General features: G+C 48.4%; 1 protein-coding gene across 1 annotated transcript in view; it reads right to left on the bottom strand.

Annotated features, from left to right (window-relative positions):
* The window catches only part of Rpap2 (RNA polymerase II associated protein 2), a 58,656-nt gene that overhangs the window by 26,507 nt on the left and 15,985 nt on the right, over positions 1–16,164 (bottom strand). The window contains exons 7-10 of the mRNA XM_051170297.1: positions 12,918–12,953; positions 10,446–11,346; positions 6,836–6,930; positions 3,646–3,726 (exon numbers count right to left, since the gene is read on the bottom strand). Coding sequence (XP_051026254.1) covers positions 3,646–3,726; positions 6,836–6,930; positions 10,446–11,346; positions 12,918–12,953 — 1,113 coding nt within the window. The remainder of the gene's footprint in view (positions 1–3,645; positions 3,727–6,835; positions 6,931–10,445; positions 11,347–12,917; positions 12,954–16,164) is intronic.

The following is a 16,164-nucleotide window of genomic DNA, read 5'->3' as shown; positions in this document are numbered from 1 at the left end:
TCTGTTACGTCAGCAAAGTCGTTTTCATACTCCGAGCATATTCATATGCTGAGTCTCTGCTCTAACATGCTAAATAGGTTTACTATTGTCTAATAATTAAAAAACAAAAGGGGCAAGGGGCCAGAGGGATGGCTCAGGGGTTAAAAACACTGGCTGTTCTTCCGAGGACCCGGGTTCAATTCCCAAATCCCATGTCCCGGGCTCACAGCCATCTGTAACTCCAGCTCCAGGGGCCCAATGCCCTGTTCTGCCCTCCCTGTGTTTAGGCACACATTTTTAAAAAAGTTTTGGTTCATCATAGCTGTAATTTTTAAAGAGGATATTAATTCACATCGGCTCAGACGAAAGCCTTGACCAGCTGTGTGGAGCCTGCTGTGTGTGTGACAGGTTGGTAACAGTCACAGCCCAGCTCGGGGTTGGGGAGTGCGAGGGGAGTGCGGAGGGAGTGGTGGGCAGCTCTACTCACGCATGAAAAGCTCTTCAGAGAGCCCTAATAGGCTGTCAAGGCTGCACACTGGAATTACCTAGGGGGCTTTAAGCTATATTGCTGTCGGAGCAGAACTCAACTCGTCAAGGACACCTGTCTCCAGGGCCGAGCCGAGCACTTGGAGCTGACAAACGCGTGAGAACGGCTGCTCTACAAGTTCTTAGTATGGATGATTTCAAGGGGAAAAATGTTGTTCTTTATGTCAGCTTTTCCCCAGTGGTCAGTATTATTTTAAGGAGTTCTCCGCAGTGGTCACCACCAGCTAGAGGGCATCTTCAGAGGACACACAGATTACAAATTGTGCTGTCCTGTTAGAAACCTAGGACCCTTGTCCCTCAGAACATCTGACGTCTCCCTAACGGTAGAGAGGGGAATTAATCTTTATTAGAGCTATAGACTCTGACCTACAGGTTTTAGGAAAAGACTTAAAAAATAACTTAGTCAACATCAAATTCTGTCCTGGAAGCAGAATTCTATCGTGTCCCCTGGCGAGATGACGCCTGCTTTTTGGCTTTTGGCAGATGGCTTTATTAAACTTCAAGTCCATGTAAAGGTAGAGGAGAGGTGAGGCAAGCTCGTGAGCTCTTCCTGACTAACGACGTCAGCTCCTGGCCAGCCACGCTTCACCTCCACAGCCCCACACCCACGGATCCCACTAACTCAGGTGCTTTCGGAGCTAACAGTACCATAGCGTCATAGAATACTGACAAAGTAATTGGGAGGGATCTGGTTGTAAATAGGGACGACAGAAAATTGACAAAATGTTTACATATTAGAGGGCACAGCTGAAAGTGAGCCTCCCATATCTGCAGCCTGTGTCTCAGGACTGAAGAGCATGTGCCTGAGTCCTGGCTTGCTCAGGTGTCGGAGGGAAGCTTGGTGTGTGATGTAAGTCACAGAGGATCCCTACAGCATCTGATGGGATGTAACTTACAGAGGATCCCTACACCATCTGATGGGATGTAACTGTTTACAGAGGATCCCTACAGCATCTGATGTGATGTAACTTACAGAGGATCCCTACAGCATCTGATGTGATGTAACTGTTTACAGAGGATCCCTACAGCATCTGATGTGATGTAACTGTTTACAGAGGATCCCTACAGCATCTGATGTGATGTAACTTACAGAGGATCCCTACAGCACATGATGGGATGTAACTTACAGAGGATCCCTACACAATCTTCCACAATGATCCCTTTAGGCTCTTTGGGGTTTTAAGATTTGGCCTGGTGAAATTACTGGTGTTCAGCGTTAATACCTCTGGAAGTACTCAAGTACTCTTAAGTGTGCTCCCAGGGGGTTTTGCGTGTGTTCTAAAAGATCAAACCTGGGCCTCAAGCATGCCAACTGCATACTCTGCCACTGAACCACACCCCCAGGCCACATAGCAGACTTACTTTTCGAATTTCAGCTCTATTTATTTTTTCGTTTTTGGTTTCGCTGTGTGGCCCCAGCCGCCTCTGCCTCCGCAGCGCTAAGGTGCACGTCACTGCTGCCTGGCGTAAGGCTCAGCGGCGTTTACATCTCTTCTTCACGACAGTGCCGCTGACGCAGCGGCCTCCTCACCTGCAGGGCGGCTTCCTACCACAGCTTCAGAATGCCGGAAGTTTGGTACGTGTCATAATTTTTCCAGCTTTACTGAGGGATAATGGGTAAACTTGTATGTAAGTGACTATATATACATTTACCAGAAAAACTGGGCTGATCAGCACACCTCTCACTGTATGCAGCCTGTGTGTGTAAGTGTGGGTGCAGCAGTAACAAAAACTACTCTTTTAGCAAACTCTAAGCCTACTATCGAACATAGGAAAGTAATAAATGTTTCCTACAGTCGCTGGTGAGACGCGTAAGGGAGAGACTATGTCTGATGTGTGTTCAGGCCCCCAAACACAGGCAGCAGATAAGTAGAACTTGAGTTGTAAGTGAATAAACAACATACGGCATGTGACTTGGAGGGACACTGGCCTGAGCACAGACCTGGCCTGACATGGCTTCCAAACCAAACACCTACACCTTCATGGTATACACAATAATGGAGGGATGAACCTCTGGTTACTTTAAAACTATAATTAAGATGACATCAGTAGCTCCAAGGAGTAAGAGATGCCGCTTTTATGGCAGCACAAGTAACGAAAGCATCTCACTTCAGAATTTTACGAAGTCCTCGGCACAGAGGGAACAGGAACTTGGAGAAGAACACAGCAACAGGCATTTCACCAGTGTCTTCACGTGGTAAAAATTCCATCACTACTGACTGCATGCAGGAGAGAGCAGGAAAACCAGGGGCCTGGGATGGTCCGTGGGGCAGTAGGCTGCACGTATATATACACGCAATACGGCAGTCAATTCTAATAACATCTGTGGAACATTATTTCCCCGTCACTTCAAGACCATTTAATTGTCAAACCAATTAAATCAGATTGCATGGGAAATAAAGGGCAGCAAGACCCAGGTGGCACTTGTGCAATCAGTTTCCAAGTTTGAGCACATCTCACTGTAGACTGTTTCATTTTCTTTGAGTTTCTAGAGGACCCAAGAGCCTTGAGTTTTGTCACTGTGGTTTATGGCAATATCCACACATCACTTTAGGACATACAAAGTAAACCACTAATCTACTTTAAACGAGATTAGAAGAAGTGCAGTTTATGATGGAAGGGCTTGCTGTGGGGTTGGAAGTCAGTGCCGTCTGCATGCCAGGTGCGCGCTCTGCAGGTGGGCTGCTGAGAGGACTCACTCCGAGAGCGCTTCTGTTGCCCACGTTTCTAAGTCAGGGTCTCCCTATGGCCTGTAACTTACTACCAGGCTGGCTGGCCAGCAGGCCAAAGCGGTCGGCCCTCCGCCTCCTCAGCGCTGACATTATCAGCCCACGGCCATGCAGCTTTTTCGTCTTTTTAATTTGGTTTCTGGGGGATGAATTCTACTGACAGTTCTCTCTCCATCCTGAAATTTTCCTCCTAATGAAGTTTTCTTTATAAGCAAGCTATCCAAAGTAAAATGTGTCAGAATTTGAGCCAATAAAGAGTTGGGACACAGACTGAGTCTAAGCTGTGAGTCCACAGAGGCACGACACTGCTGCGCGCGCGTCTCACCTAGCTGTGCGCTGCGCAAGACAATCAGTCACGGCAAAGGAGAAGGAAACTTACATTAACACTAACCTGAAAGTCTGAACGAGGCTTTTAAGCTCAGTGTAAATATCTCCTACTGTAATCTGAAGGGGACCCAAAAGTCCAGGCAACCTGAAGAGAGGGAAAAAAAGAAAAAAAAGAAATTAGAGACATTTGAAATAAAACATGATGCTTACCATACATGGAACACGTGCAAAGGAATGAATATATGTAACACACACACACACACACACACACACACACACGTGCGCATGCGCACATGCACACTGGAGATGTAACCTAGGCTATCCTCCACCTTTCTGTGTAGTCAGGGCTAACCTCACTTCTCGTCCCTCCACTTCCAGTCCCCAGGAGCTGGGCTGTCTGCATGCACCACCCCCAGCTCAGATCCAGCCTTTCAATGCTATGTTTCTTCATTTTTTTCTGTCTTTTGCCCTACCCCCAATACTACATTAGAGCAAATCCTTGACATTACGTTGTTTGGCCTTTGTTTTCATTTATATCTCTAAAGACAAAGGCATTTTCTTTCTTTTGTTTTTTGAGATGGGGTTTCTCTGTGTAACAGCCCTGGCTGTCCTGGACTTGCTTGTAAACTGGGCTGGCTACAAATTCACAGAGCTCTACCTGCCCCTGTGTCCCTGAATGATCACAGGCGTCACCACTGCACCCACCCTGAATGCGGGATCACAGGCGTGCAGTACTGCACCCACCCTGAATGCGGGATCACAGGCGTGCGGCACTGCACCCACCCTGAATGCGGGATCACAGGCGTGTGGCACTGCACCCACCCTGAATGCAGGATCACAGGCGTGCGGCACTGCACCCACCCTGAATGCGGGATCACAGGTGTGCGGCACTGCACCCACCCTGAATGCGGGATCACAGGTGTGCGGCACTGCACCCACCCTGAATGCGGGATCACAGGTGTGCGGCACTGCACCCAGACAAAGGCATTTTCTTATACAACTACACCAATATTTTTTTTTCTGATGTTAAAAAAAAAGACCTTCCCAGAAGAAGGCGTTTCAAAGCCCTTACCCCCCGTCTTCCGGCCCTTCTTCTGCACTGTGCACTAAGCCTTGGAGGAGGCTGCATACGCACAGTCTTGTTTAGGCTGAGCATGACCATCCGTGCCATTAGCTAAAGCACCTAGGAAGCCATTCCCACTGAAAGCCCTGAAATGACAATCTCCCCCAACGTGCAAAACCCACAGGACCACAGGTAAGTTTGATAACGCTCTATCAGATGGGTGGTGACTTATATTTAATTATTTCACAGATATAAACGATCAAGCATAAAGATCAGTTTAAGACGTGGAACAACATGGCTGAGGAGAAGCAGGAAGATCTGTGGGCGGACAGGTGGGTCCTTGGGGCTCCGTGGCGCTGCCCCAGCCCCGTCAGCAGCAGTGAGGTCCCAGCTCAAGGAACAGAGTGAAGGTGAAGGGCTCTTCGGGAATAATAACATCATCTGAGGTCGGCCTTTGCTTCCATGCTCACACACATGGACCTGCATACACATGAACATATGCAAGCACCCCCCCCCACACACACACACACCAGCGTAACAGACACATATGCAGAGCCTAACATATGGGCTTGCTGAAAAATTATTAATTTAAAAATTTATTAAAAATGTAAAGAGTAGTCTTCTTGATCAGCATTGTTTAGATTGAGGCTGTGTCAGGCGTGGTGGCACTGGCCCTCATGACAGATGCACAGCTGTGTCAGGCATGGTGGCACTGGCCCTCATGACAGATGCACAGCTGTGTCAGGCGTGGTGGCACTGGCCCTCATGCCAGAGGCACTGCTGTGTCAGGCGTGGTGGCACTGGCCCTCATGACAGATGCACGGCTGTGTCAGGCGTGGTGGCACTGGCCCTCATGACAGATGCACGGCTGTGTCAGGCGTGGTGGCACTGGCCCTCATGACAGAGGCACTGCTGTGTCAGGCGTCATGGCACTGGCCCTCATGCCAGCACTCTGGACGCAGAGACAGGAGCAGGTGTGCCCCTGTGCATGGGCTACATCGTGAGCTTTAAGCCAGGACACCAGGGCCACGTAGTGACGCTATTTCCAAAACCACAAGCCAAATCAATGAACCAATCAATTAAGATCCTAGTACTAATCAAAAAGTTCCAAGTGTGGCTTAGAAATCCGTATTTTAAAGTAAAACAGTTGTACTTCCATTGTGTCACCTATAATGTTTTGAATCCTGGCTGCTTAAAAAATACTATGCTTCCAGAAAACGTTTTTTCCTTTTTTTCAAAATACTAAAAAACTACGACTTCTCTTAATGCACAACTCCTTAAACAGGGGCCAACACAGTTCTTTTTTTTTTTTTTTTTTTTTTTTTTTGCTAAAAAAAAAGAAAATGCAGGTTGAAAAGTTTAGGATGGATCTTTTTTTCTTTCTTTTTGGTTTTTGAGACAGGGTTTCTCTGTGTAGCTTTGACTGTTCTGGACTCAGTTTGTAGACCAGGCTAGCCTCGAACTCACAGCGATCCACCCGCCTCTACCTCCTGAGTACTGGGCAGACTGGATCTTATACCCTGGTAAAAAAGACTTGCCAACTTTTTTTTAAAAACAGAAACAAAGAGCAATTTTTGTTGCTGTTGTTTTGTATTTTTTGAGATAGGGTTTTTCTGTGTAGCCTTGGCTGTCCTGGACTCACTATGTAGACCAGGCTGGCCTCGAACTCACAGAGATCCACCTGCCTGGGGTTATAGATGTGAGTGACCATGCCCGGCTTAAAAAGAGCAATTGTAAGTGTTATTGGTGACTGGGCTAATTTTAAGAACCATCTTCAAGGCAAAGTGCAAGTTGAACTGAATGAAACTCATATCCAGACTGGGAAATGGGCTATAGAAGGTAGCAAACCGAGGCGTGTCCGGGGCTGTGACTGCCATGGCGCAGAGCTCCCTGCCAGCTTTAACGTCTCTCTCTTCCTTTGCTGGCTTGGGAAGGCCTGGGGTGGCTTGTTTTTCTATTCTACAATCTTAGTTCCCTCCTTATGATATTCTTATGCCATCTATTACTGAAAAATATCTGAAAAGATACAATCTTAAAATGAAAAAAATTCAAGTGAGGAAATTCATGAAAGCTTTTCAAATCATTTAAAAATGTTCAGAATTCAAGGATAATATTTGTACATTGCAAACTCATGAAAATGTTGGGTTAATATAAACCTCTTACAAAACGAAAATGATACATCCATACTTACACTTTGCTCAACTTTTCAAGAACAATCCGTTTTCTAATCTGGTTCTGGGAACTTGAATCAATCAGTGGGAAACTGGGATCAGGTGGAAAACCACCCTAAAGCAAACAGAAAAATAAACTGTTTAAAAAAAAAGAAAAAAGCAAAGCAATAACATTAAATAGAACAGTTCACTCTTCTAGAATAGAAAAGACTTGAGAATTAGAACATCCAACCCTGGGCATCAGCTGACGTCATCATCAGTCTGAGGAACCTGCCTGGCCCATCTGCCCTCTTCTGAGGTAGCTGCCTCTTCTGTAAACTGCTAAACTCAGCATAAATGTGCATTTAAGGATTAACATCAACCATTACTAGAACTTGTGGCAAAGTCCTATTTCCAAAAAAGATAAGATCATAAAAATAAACTAGGAATGAGACGGTTGAAAGGAAAACACACAAACATACTAAAACACAAAACAAAACCCATCTCACGTTTGTTTGAAAGTAGCATGGAGCTGGCAAGGTAGTGAGGGACGCAGGCTGAGACCCTGGAAAGGGTCAGTCAGGAGGGAGCCTGGGCTAACCCTGGAGGTCAGGAGGGAGCCTGGGATAACCTTGGAGGTCAGGAGAGAGCCTGGGATAACCCTGAAAGAGGCAATTCAGATTCTGAGGAGCTGAGTAGTTTTTCTACAGAAATTACAGGCCACTGCACGCCACAGAGGAGGGTTATAGGTGATGCTCCCAACTGGAGGAAAGACAGGAGGGAAAGCACTCTAGGAGCAAGTCGGACTCCGGAGGACTGCTGCCCCAGGAAGCTAGCTCAACTCCAGGTGAGGGCATGGTGATGTGGGGCTGCTGACAGTCTTGAGAGGGGAACGGATCCATCCTAGAAGATGCCAGCAGTATCTCATGCCTCCCATGTGCAACAGGCTGGCTTCAGACACAGGAGCCTGCCTCAGCCTTCCAAACAGGGGTTACAGGCGTCATCAGTAAGCTCAGTTTGAACATTTTAATATACAGTGTTTGATGTTTAATAAAATAAGACAATATAACAAAAATCAAGAGCAACAGCCCATCAAACCCAAACCCTCAGGGTTCAGATAATGGAGGTATATTGCTGTGGAGAGCTGTGCTGTATAATGCCCATACAGAAACATTCAACGTCTACAAACAAAAATGACATTTACAAACTGTAGCAGACGACTGAAACTGTATGAAAGGACCAACAGAGGCTCCAGAACCAAGCAACACAGCATTTAAAGCCACTCACTGGGCAGTGGGACAGCAGAGCCACACTCTCCCAGATGACTTAGGACCAGGGTCTATCATGAAGCACAGGGCCTGCGGCTAGCAGCGTGGCAGCTGGGCCTCTGACGAGGGGGAGGGGGCAGTGAGCATTTCCACACGGATTCCAGCCACCACCTGCGTCTTGCTCCTGGCTGTGTGTGGTCTTGGTGCTGGGGTTTGCAAGAGGGGTGTTGGGAGCTGCCTTAGTAATCGTCACCCAGTGCTGGGGACTCTCCATGCTGTAGCTGTGGCTGCCCAGCACGTTAGTGATCCTAGCACGCTCAGCCTCCCACAGCGGACCTGGGTGGAGGCTTCTCTTGGACTGCTGGTCCCTATTCAGGGGAAAGTCATACAAAAGGCGGGCTCAGGGCCCACAGGACACAGGCTGGGGCCTCGGAAGCTCTTCCTCATAGTGAAAGGACGAACTGCAGGAACGCACAACAGCACGAGCGTCTGGAACCAAACAGTACCATACAGCAAACACAGAGTACTCAACCCTGCAAGCGTAACCTCTGCTGCCACAGGACTGTGGTCCTGGAAAGAGCGATGACGGGGACGACACTGGTGCTGCAGTCCCCTGGTCTGGGCAGTGACGTCACGGGACGTCAGTGCAAACACTCAACTATCCATACACTCGCTATCGAAGGCCAGTGAAAAAGCTGTGAAATGTCCTCCAGCACAGTCAGGGCTCCAGACACTCATCTTTTCTTTTTAAGCTTCTCAGGGCAGACAGCGGTGAGTGAGGGAAGCTATGCAGCTCACAGGGAGAGACCAACGGCTCTCTAGCTCAATGTAAGTTTTTGGTGTTGTCTACTATTAATGCTGAGATTTCAAATATGATGTGCAGTTAGGTAAAAATTCTGTAAAGACCCAAGACATTTCTGTATATTTTTCCTAGCTCCACTTCCCCTCTCCAAATCTCCAAGTGCGTTTAATCTTAGGGTGGTGTCACTAAACCTTAGTAACACAGGTACACAGTATGAATGAGACCATTACCACTGCTCTCTTTGTGCCATCCGATTCTCAGACACATTTGAGCAGCGTCCTGGCCTTCCTGTCAGCGCACTCTCAGCCTGCATGAATAATGGCTGTGTACCAAGTTATCAGTGTGTGATGTGCTCTCAACAAACGGTCGATGGGCGCTACTACAAGTCCCCGTCACAGAGAAGCGGAGACAAAGACGTGTAAGAAGCTCACAGACGACAAAGCGGACATTCATGTATCTGCTCCATCCAGCGGGTGCCTTTACTGTGCTTTCATCTGTGACACTTCCTCTTGTGAGCTTGTGGGTGTTTACACATGTGTCTGTGTGCACATGTAGGCACATGGCGGCCAGACATCAATGGTGCATGTCTTTTGCTCTCACTGTTCCCCACCTTAGCTTTTAGGGATAGTTTCTCACTGAATTCGGAGAGGTTTCTCTAGACAGGCTGATCAGGGAGCCCTAAAACCCGCTGGCCTCTGCTCGCCCCTGCATGGCAGTGCCTAGATGCACACAGTGGGTGTGAGCAGTAGGTGTCCTCCGCCCCTGCCTGGCAGTGCCTAGATGCACACAGTGGGTGTGAGCGGTAGGAGGTGTCCTCCGCCCCTGCATGGCAGTGCCTAGATGCACACAGTGGGTGTGAGCGGTAGGAGGTGTCCTCCGCCCCTGCATGGCAGTGCCTAGATGCACACAGTGGGTGTGAGCGGTAGGAGGTGTCCTCCGCCCCTGCCTGGCAGTGCTGCAGATGCACACAGTGGGTGTGAGCGGTAGGAGGTGTCCTCCGCCCCTGCCTGGCAGTGCCTAGATGCACACAGTGGGTGTGAGCAGTAGGTGTCCTCCGCCCCTGCCTGGCAGTGCCTAGATGCACACAGTGGGTGTGAGCGGTAGGAGGTGTCCTCCGCCCCTGCATGGCAGTGCCTAGATGCACACAGTGGGTGTGAGCGGTAGGAGGTGTCCTCCGCCCCTGCATGGCAGTGCCTAGATGCACACAGTGGGTGTGAGCGGTAGGAGGTGTCCTCCGCCCCTGCATGGCAGTGCCATAGATGCACACAGTGGGTGTGAGCGGTAGGAGGTGTCCTCCGCCCCTGCATGGCAGTGCCATAGATGCACACAATGGGTGTGCGGCAGGTAGTAACCTCAGCTCCTCAAGCTTAGGCAGCACGCACCTTCTCCCATGAGCCACCTCCCCGGCCATATCTGTAGTATTTCAAATGGATATGCTAAGCAGACATCACCTAGAAAAACAGCTCCTGTCTAGGCAATGGCTCTGCAGAAACACTGCAAAGCAGGAGACACGCTCCCAGATCTGCTTTGCTGAGTTCTCCCAAAGTGAGCAGCCTAAAAACCTCATCACGGAAGACTTACCTCTCCTGGGTCCTGCGACTTGGTAGTTTCTTCATTTAAAAAGCTGCGCCCTCTGTAGAACTCCCTGACCCTCAGATTCAGCAGTTCGGTTTCTTTTTTCAAGCTCTCATAACTTGGCAACGGCTTAATGGCTGTGTCTGAGCCGCTGAAGGGCAGTGTCTCCCCCAGGTTGTTCTGAGGTCGGCTCAGGGCAGTGCCACGGCCACCTGGGTCACAACTAAGGTCATCTTCATCAAGTTCTTCGCCAGACTCCAAGGCTGAAGAGGGTTTCGGGCACACAGAGGCATGATCCTGGCCATACAAAAACCTGAGTGTTTCTTCTGTCTTCCATTCAGTCAAAGTGTCCTTTAGAACTCGAAGTAAGTTTGCCTTTGCGACTTCAGGGCACACCCGCACCGAACCAGACGCTGACCTGGAACCTTGGCTGGATCTGGCAAATTTGCTCCTGAAGTGCTGGGCACTCTTCTTGCTTATGCCTACGAGAGTAACTTCCAACGCGCTGTGTTGACTTTCAGAAACTACTGGAGTGTTTGATCTTTCACACAATGGGCCAGGGGAAGATATCTGAGTATTTTCTTTCTTCGCAGGAAGTTTATCAGCAGACACTTTCTCCTGACTATCTAACCTGCAATTACCCAGCCGCTGAGTGACCTCTGCCAGCGGCTGCTCCCCGTGCTTGGGGGTCCCTCTCGGAGCAGCCTTCTTTCTCACTGTGCCGCCATCTGTGTGTGGCTGTGGTCTCGTATCTGCTGCCTCTGGTCTGTTTCCTGGTAGAAGGGAAGAAACAAAGCCTTGCTCGTCATCACTGGTGCGGTCACTCCAAGAGTTGGACGACGTAGGTTCGATATCTGCGGCTGAAACGGCTTCAGTGAAGAACTGAATGACTTCCCCAGAACAGCCACTGTGTAAGGAAGGACAGGCAAGCCAATCACAGCCACGACCACAAGGCAGTCACTTACACTGTAGAATCTCCAAAGTAAAAGCTTCTGCTCCTTAGACACAGCCTGACTTATCACCTCTCGCACACAAGTCTCAGAGGCTTTGGTTTATCCGTATCTCACACCTGTTTCTCAGAGTTCTTTTGCTTCTACCTAACACTGTGCAATTCTTAAAGCAGTACAGCAAACAATCACTGTAACACCTAATGACTCTATCCTACTCTGACCTCTGCTTTAAAAAAAAAAGTACCGTCTTCTAGTTCTGGGTAACCATTACGCAGAAAATTCCATGTAATAAAACAACACAAAAAGAAACTGGCACATCCACGTCAGTCAATGAGAGAAGCTCAAATCTGAAAACTCACAAATGCAAACAATAAGACAGCATCTGTTCTCTGGCTGCATCTTTCCATTTTTAGACTCAACTTAAATTCGATTTAGAATTCTGAAGGAGTGAAGACAAAACAGGAGCTCGTCCAGGTCACGCGGAGACCTCAGGTATGCCTGAGCCCTGAGCCCTGACCCTGTCGCAGGAAGACCCGTCTGTCTAGAAGCACTGTGGCAAGTGCGAGGGCAGAGCTGAGGGAGCAAAGAGCTGAAGACGAGGCCACCGTGCGAACACAGAAAATGGTCAGAATTTCAAAACTTTCAGGGTCACATAGAGTTGTTTTTGTTTTTGAAACTAAAATCTAACCTACATCGTTAGGCAAGTGACTTGGATAAGAAGAAAAAAAAGTTTAACTTTAAAAAATCAGAATACAGGCTGGAAGGGCATGTCTGTGGTTAACACCACCTGTTTTTCCAGAGGACCCAGGTGTCTCACAACTGTCCATAACTCTAGTTCCAGGGCGTCAGTGCCGTCCTCTGCCCTCCCTGGGCCAGTGCACAGACATACACAAGGCAACACTTATATACATATAGAAAAATGAAAGAAATCTTTAAAAGAGTTAGAATCTTTCATATCTCACTTTTTTCTCCTGAGGTTTTAAGGGAATTATATTCGATACTAGGTTAAATCCATAAAGGTGTCCATCAATAAACAAGTGTCTCTTACGTGTGCTGAACACACAGACTAAGGCTGTGATTAGCAACCGAGATATTTAAACTTCTAGAGATTGCTACAGTTGAGCAAACACTATGAAGATCTAACAAGTGGAATCAGGAAAAACCAAAAACCTACAACCTGCATTTTATATTAACACTTTAGATATTATTTCAAATAATTAACACATTAATATCTTAAAAACCTATAAAATAAGACCATAAACCCTTTCTCCAAATGTACTGGGCACAACCTCTCCAACAAAGAACAGTATCTGAGATGGGGGCTGTGTTTGTGTCTGCGTCAACAGGTTCAATTACATGTGCTCAGTGGGACAGCTGTACAATAAATCAGACAGATCAAACAAATCACCTTCCCCTCACAAAAGAAAACGCTGAACATGTCACACACTTCTTTGTGGCACACTAGCACAGGAAATCCAGTGCTCGAGCCACCTGGCCCCTCAGGTCAGTGAAACTGACTCGAACAAACCTTTGTCCTTTCTTCAGCAGCTGAAAATCAGGAGGCCTGGAACAAAACACAGAAAGAGCAAACTGAAGGCAGCTGACAGGTTCAAGAGTCTACTATAACTGCACTGCACAGGAAACATAATTAAAAGAGTGATTCATATGAAGAGGTTTTTCTTCCTTAATTAAAAAAAAAAAGGACAAAGTACTGTAAAATACATGCACTGTAACCTACAATTGGAGTTTTTGTTTTATACTTAAAATGTGGGCAAAAGCAAACCACCCCTTCTCTAAGTTCCAGTCACTGTCAGCTCCAATGAATACAGTTACCAGGCTATTTAGTTTATTGCTAAAACTATCATGTTTTACTATTATGCTAGAACTAAATGTTTTACTTCACAAACGCTCAAGTTGGGTTCTTAACTGATCTACCTGCTCCTTAGGGCAGGCCTACGCTGCAGTTCTTACCCGGCCAGCCCAGCTCCTGAGACAGCAACCATGTTGCACTATGAAGGCCTTGAACTCATAGCCCAGTGCTGGATCAAGGTGCTACCAGACCTGGCTTTTTAAGACTGTGTTTTGCTTGCATGAGTATTTGTGCCCCGTGCATGCGCACTGCCTAGAGATGTCAGAAGAGGGTGTCAGATTAGCTGGAGCTGGAGTTCCAGAGAGCCGTGAGCTGTCACGTCGTTACGGGAACTGACGCAGGATCTGCTGCAAGAGCTGCAAAGTGCTGGTGCCCACTAAGGCACCTCTCCAGCCCTTGGACCAATCAAGTAAGTTCAACCTAACACTAAGGCACCTCTCCAGCCCTTGGACCAATCAAGTAAGTTCAACCTAACTCTGCGAACCATTTGGATATACACTGTCAGAAGCCACATTTGACCATCATGAATGCTGAAAAAGGGTTGGAGATGTAGCTCAGTTAGCAGACCTGCCTAGAGTACGCAGAGCCCTGGGTTCAATCCCCACCACTGCACTGACTAGGTATGGCAGCGCATGCCATAATCCAACACTCAGGAGACAGAGCAGGAGGATCAGAAGTGGTGGCGTAGCACTTTCCTCTGAGAGAGAAACATTCTATCCTGCAGGGAAGCTCCTCAAACCAGATGGTCAACAGCTCGAAACAGCCAGGAAGTCCCTGAGAGTGACCAGATTGCTAGGTCCTGCCCCCAGAGTAAGCAGTAAAAACTGCAGAGCATCTCTCCGAGACACACCAAGCTGCAAAGAGGACTCTGAGACTGGCCCAGCTGCCCGGAAGAGGCTTAGACTGAGTCCCTTGGAAGGACACTCTCCAATCGAGCTGCTGCAGGCGCTGCAGAGTGCTCTGGGTTCCATCCATCTTTGAGGCACTTCTGCTCCTGTAAGTAACCCTGATAAAGCTCACTGGCTCACCACGCTGGGCTTTGGTGGTGTTCACACTTTGATCTGTCCTGGGACCCTATCTGGGATGAGCAGACGTGTGTTTTGTCTCCTCAGAATGTTGTGTCAAATAATAAAAGTTCAAGATCATCTTTGACTTAAGAGCAAGTTCAAGGCCAACGGTGGCTGTTTCAAAGAAAGAAAAGCAAGCAAATGCAAAGCAGGGCAAACATGATGGCCAGTGAGTTCAGGCTGGAAAGATGGCTCTGAGGTTAAGAGCACTGGCTGCAGCTGGGCACAGTGGTGCACACCTGTTATCCAGCACTCGGGAGGCAGAGGAAAGTGGATCTCTGTGAGTTGGAGGCCAGCCTGATCTACAAAGTGAGTGCGGGATAGCCAAGGCTACACAAAGATTCAGTGTCTCAAACAAAACAGAACAAGAGCACTGGCTACACAGAGAATCAGTGTCTCAAATAAAACAGAACAAGAGCACTGGCTGCCCTTCCAGAGAGAGGACCTGGGTTCGATTCTCAGCACCCACACGATGCCTCTCAGCCATCTGTAACACCAGTCTCAAGGAATCTGGTGAGATCTTCTGGACTAGATGGCACATGCACACGGCACACAGGACACATGCAGACAGTGCAGCCCAACACATAAAGAAGATCTGCTCTCGTCATTTTCAGTTCCAGATCTCTCATTCTGCTTTCAACCCTCTGTCTCCTGGGATCTACACCCATTGCTTGTCTTTAATGGCTTTTGAGATCAGCGATAACTACCACGGTGGTAAACTAGCAGAGTGAAAGGAACCAATCTAAAAGAAAGAATGGACTAAATCATAAAGTCAGGCCTAGGAGAAAGGCAAAAATCGAGTAACAGAGCAGAGCACTCTGTTTGCAACGAGGAAAAAGAAATGAGAAGCCAGGAAGAGCCAGTGCTGGCAGGGATGGCAGTGCACTCACATGCGCGGGCACAGCAGTGGGCACACCAGAGGCGATGCCAGCAGGAGACCTGAACGTGCAGGCAGTAACAAACCAGTAGGAAGTGTGGTAAAGCCGTGATTGCGGGCAAAGGGACACGGAAGACATGAGCTCCGACACCAGATGCCCCTGGGTGGGTGGCGGTTAATGTATATATGTATGTACATTAGAGTCTTTTTTTGAGGGGGCGGTTCGAGACAGGATTTCTCTGTGTAGCGTTGGCTGTCCTGAACTCGCTTTGTAGTCCAGGCTGGCCTCGAACTCCCAGCGATCCGCCTGCCTCTGCCTCCCGAGTGCTGGGATTAGAGGCGTGCACCACCACGGCTGGCCAAGAGTCTTTCTGTATCTCGGGCTGTTCTTGAGTGTATGCTTCTCCTGCCTCAGCATTTCAGGTGCCAGCATACAGATGTGAGCCAGCATGCAGACATGAGCCAGCATACAGATGTGAGCCAGCATGCAGACATGAGCCAGCACACAGATGTGAGCCAGCATGCAGACATGAGCCAGCATACAGACGTGAGCCAGCTTGCAGACGTGAGCCAGCATGCAGACGTGAGCCAGCATGCAGACGTGAGCCAGCATACAGATGTGAGCCAGCATACAGATGTGAGCCAGCATGCAGACATGAGCCAGCATGCAGACATGAGCCAGCATACAGATGTGAGCCAGCATGCAGACATGAGCCAGCATGCAGATGTGAGCCAGCATGCAGACATGAGCCAGCATGCAGATGTGAGCCAGCATGCAGACATGAGCCAGCATGCAGATGCGAGCCAGCATGCAGACATGAGCCAGCATACAGGCGTGAGCTAGCATGCAGACATGAGCCAGCATACAGGCGTGAGCTAGCATGTCTGGCTCCAGATGATGCACCCCAACCTCTGCACACAAGCCACGTGCCCTCGTGCACACTGCTGCACCTCCACGTCC

Source organism: Acomys russatus, chromosome 28 (assembly GCF_903995435.1).
Source record: "Acomys russatus chromosome 28, mAcoRus1.1, whole genome shotgun sequence".
NCBI classification, from domain to species: Eukaryota; Metazoa; Chordata; class Mammalia; order Rodentia; family Muridae; genus Acomys; species Acomys russatus.
This window is presented reverse-complemented; position numbering and strand designations above follow the sequence as displayed.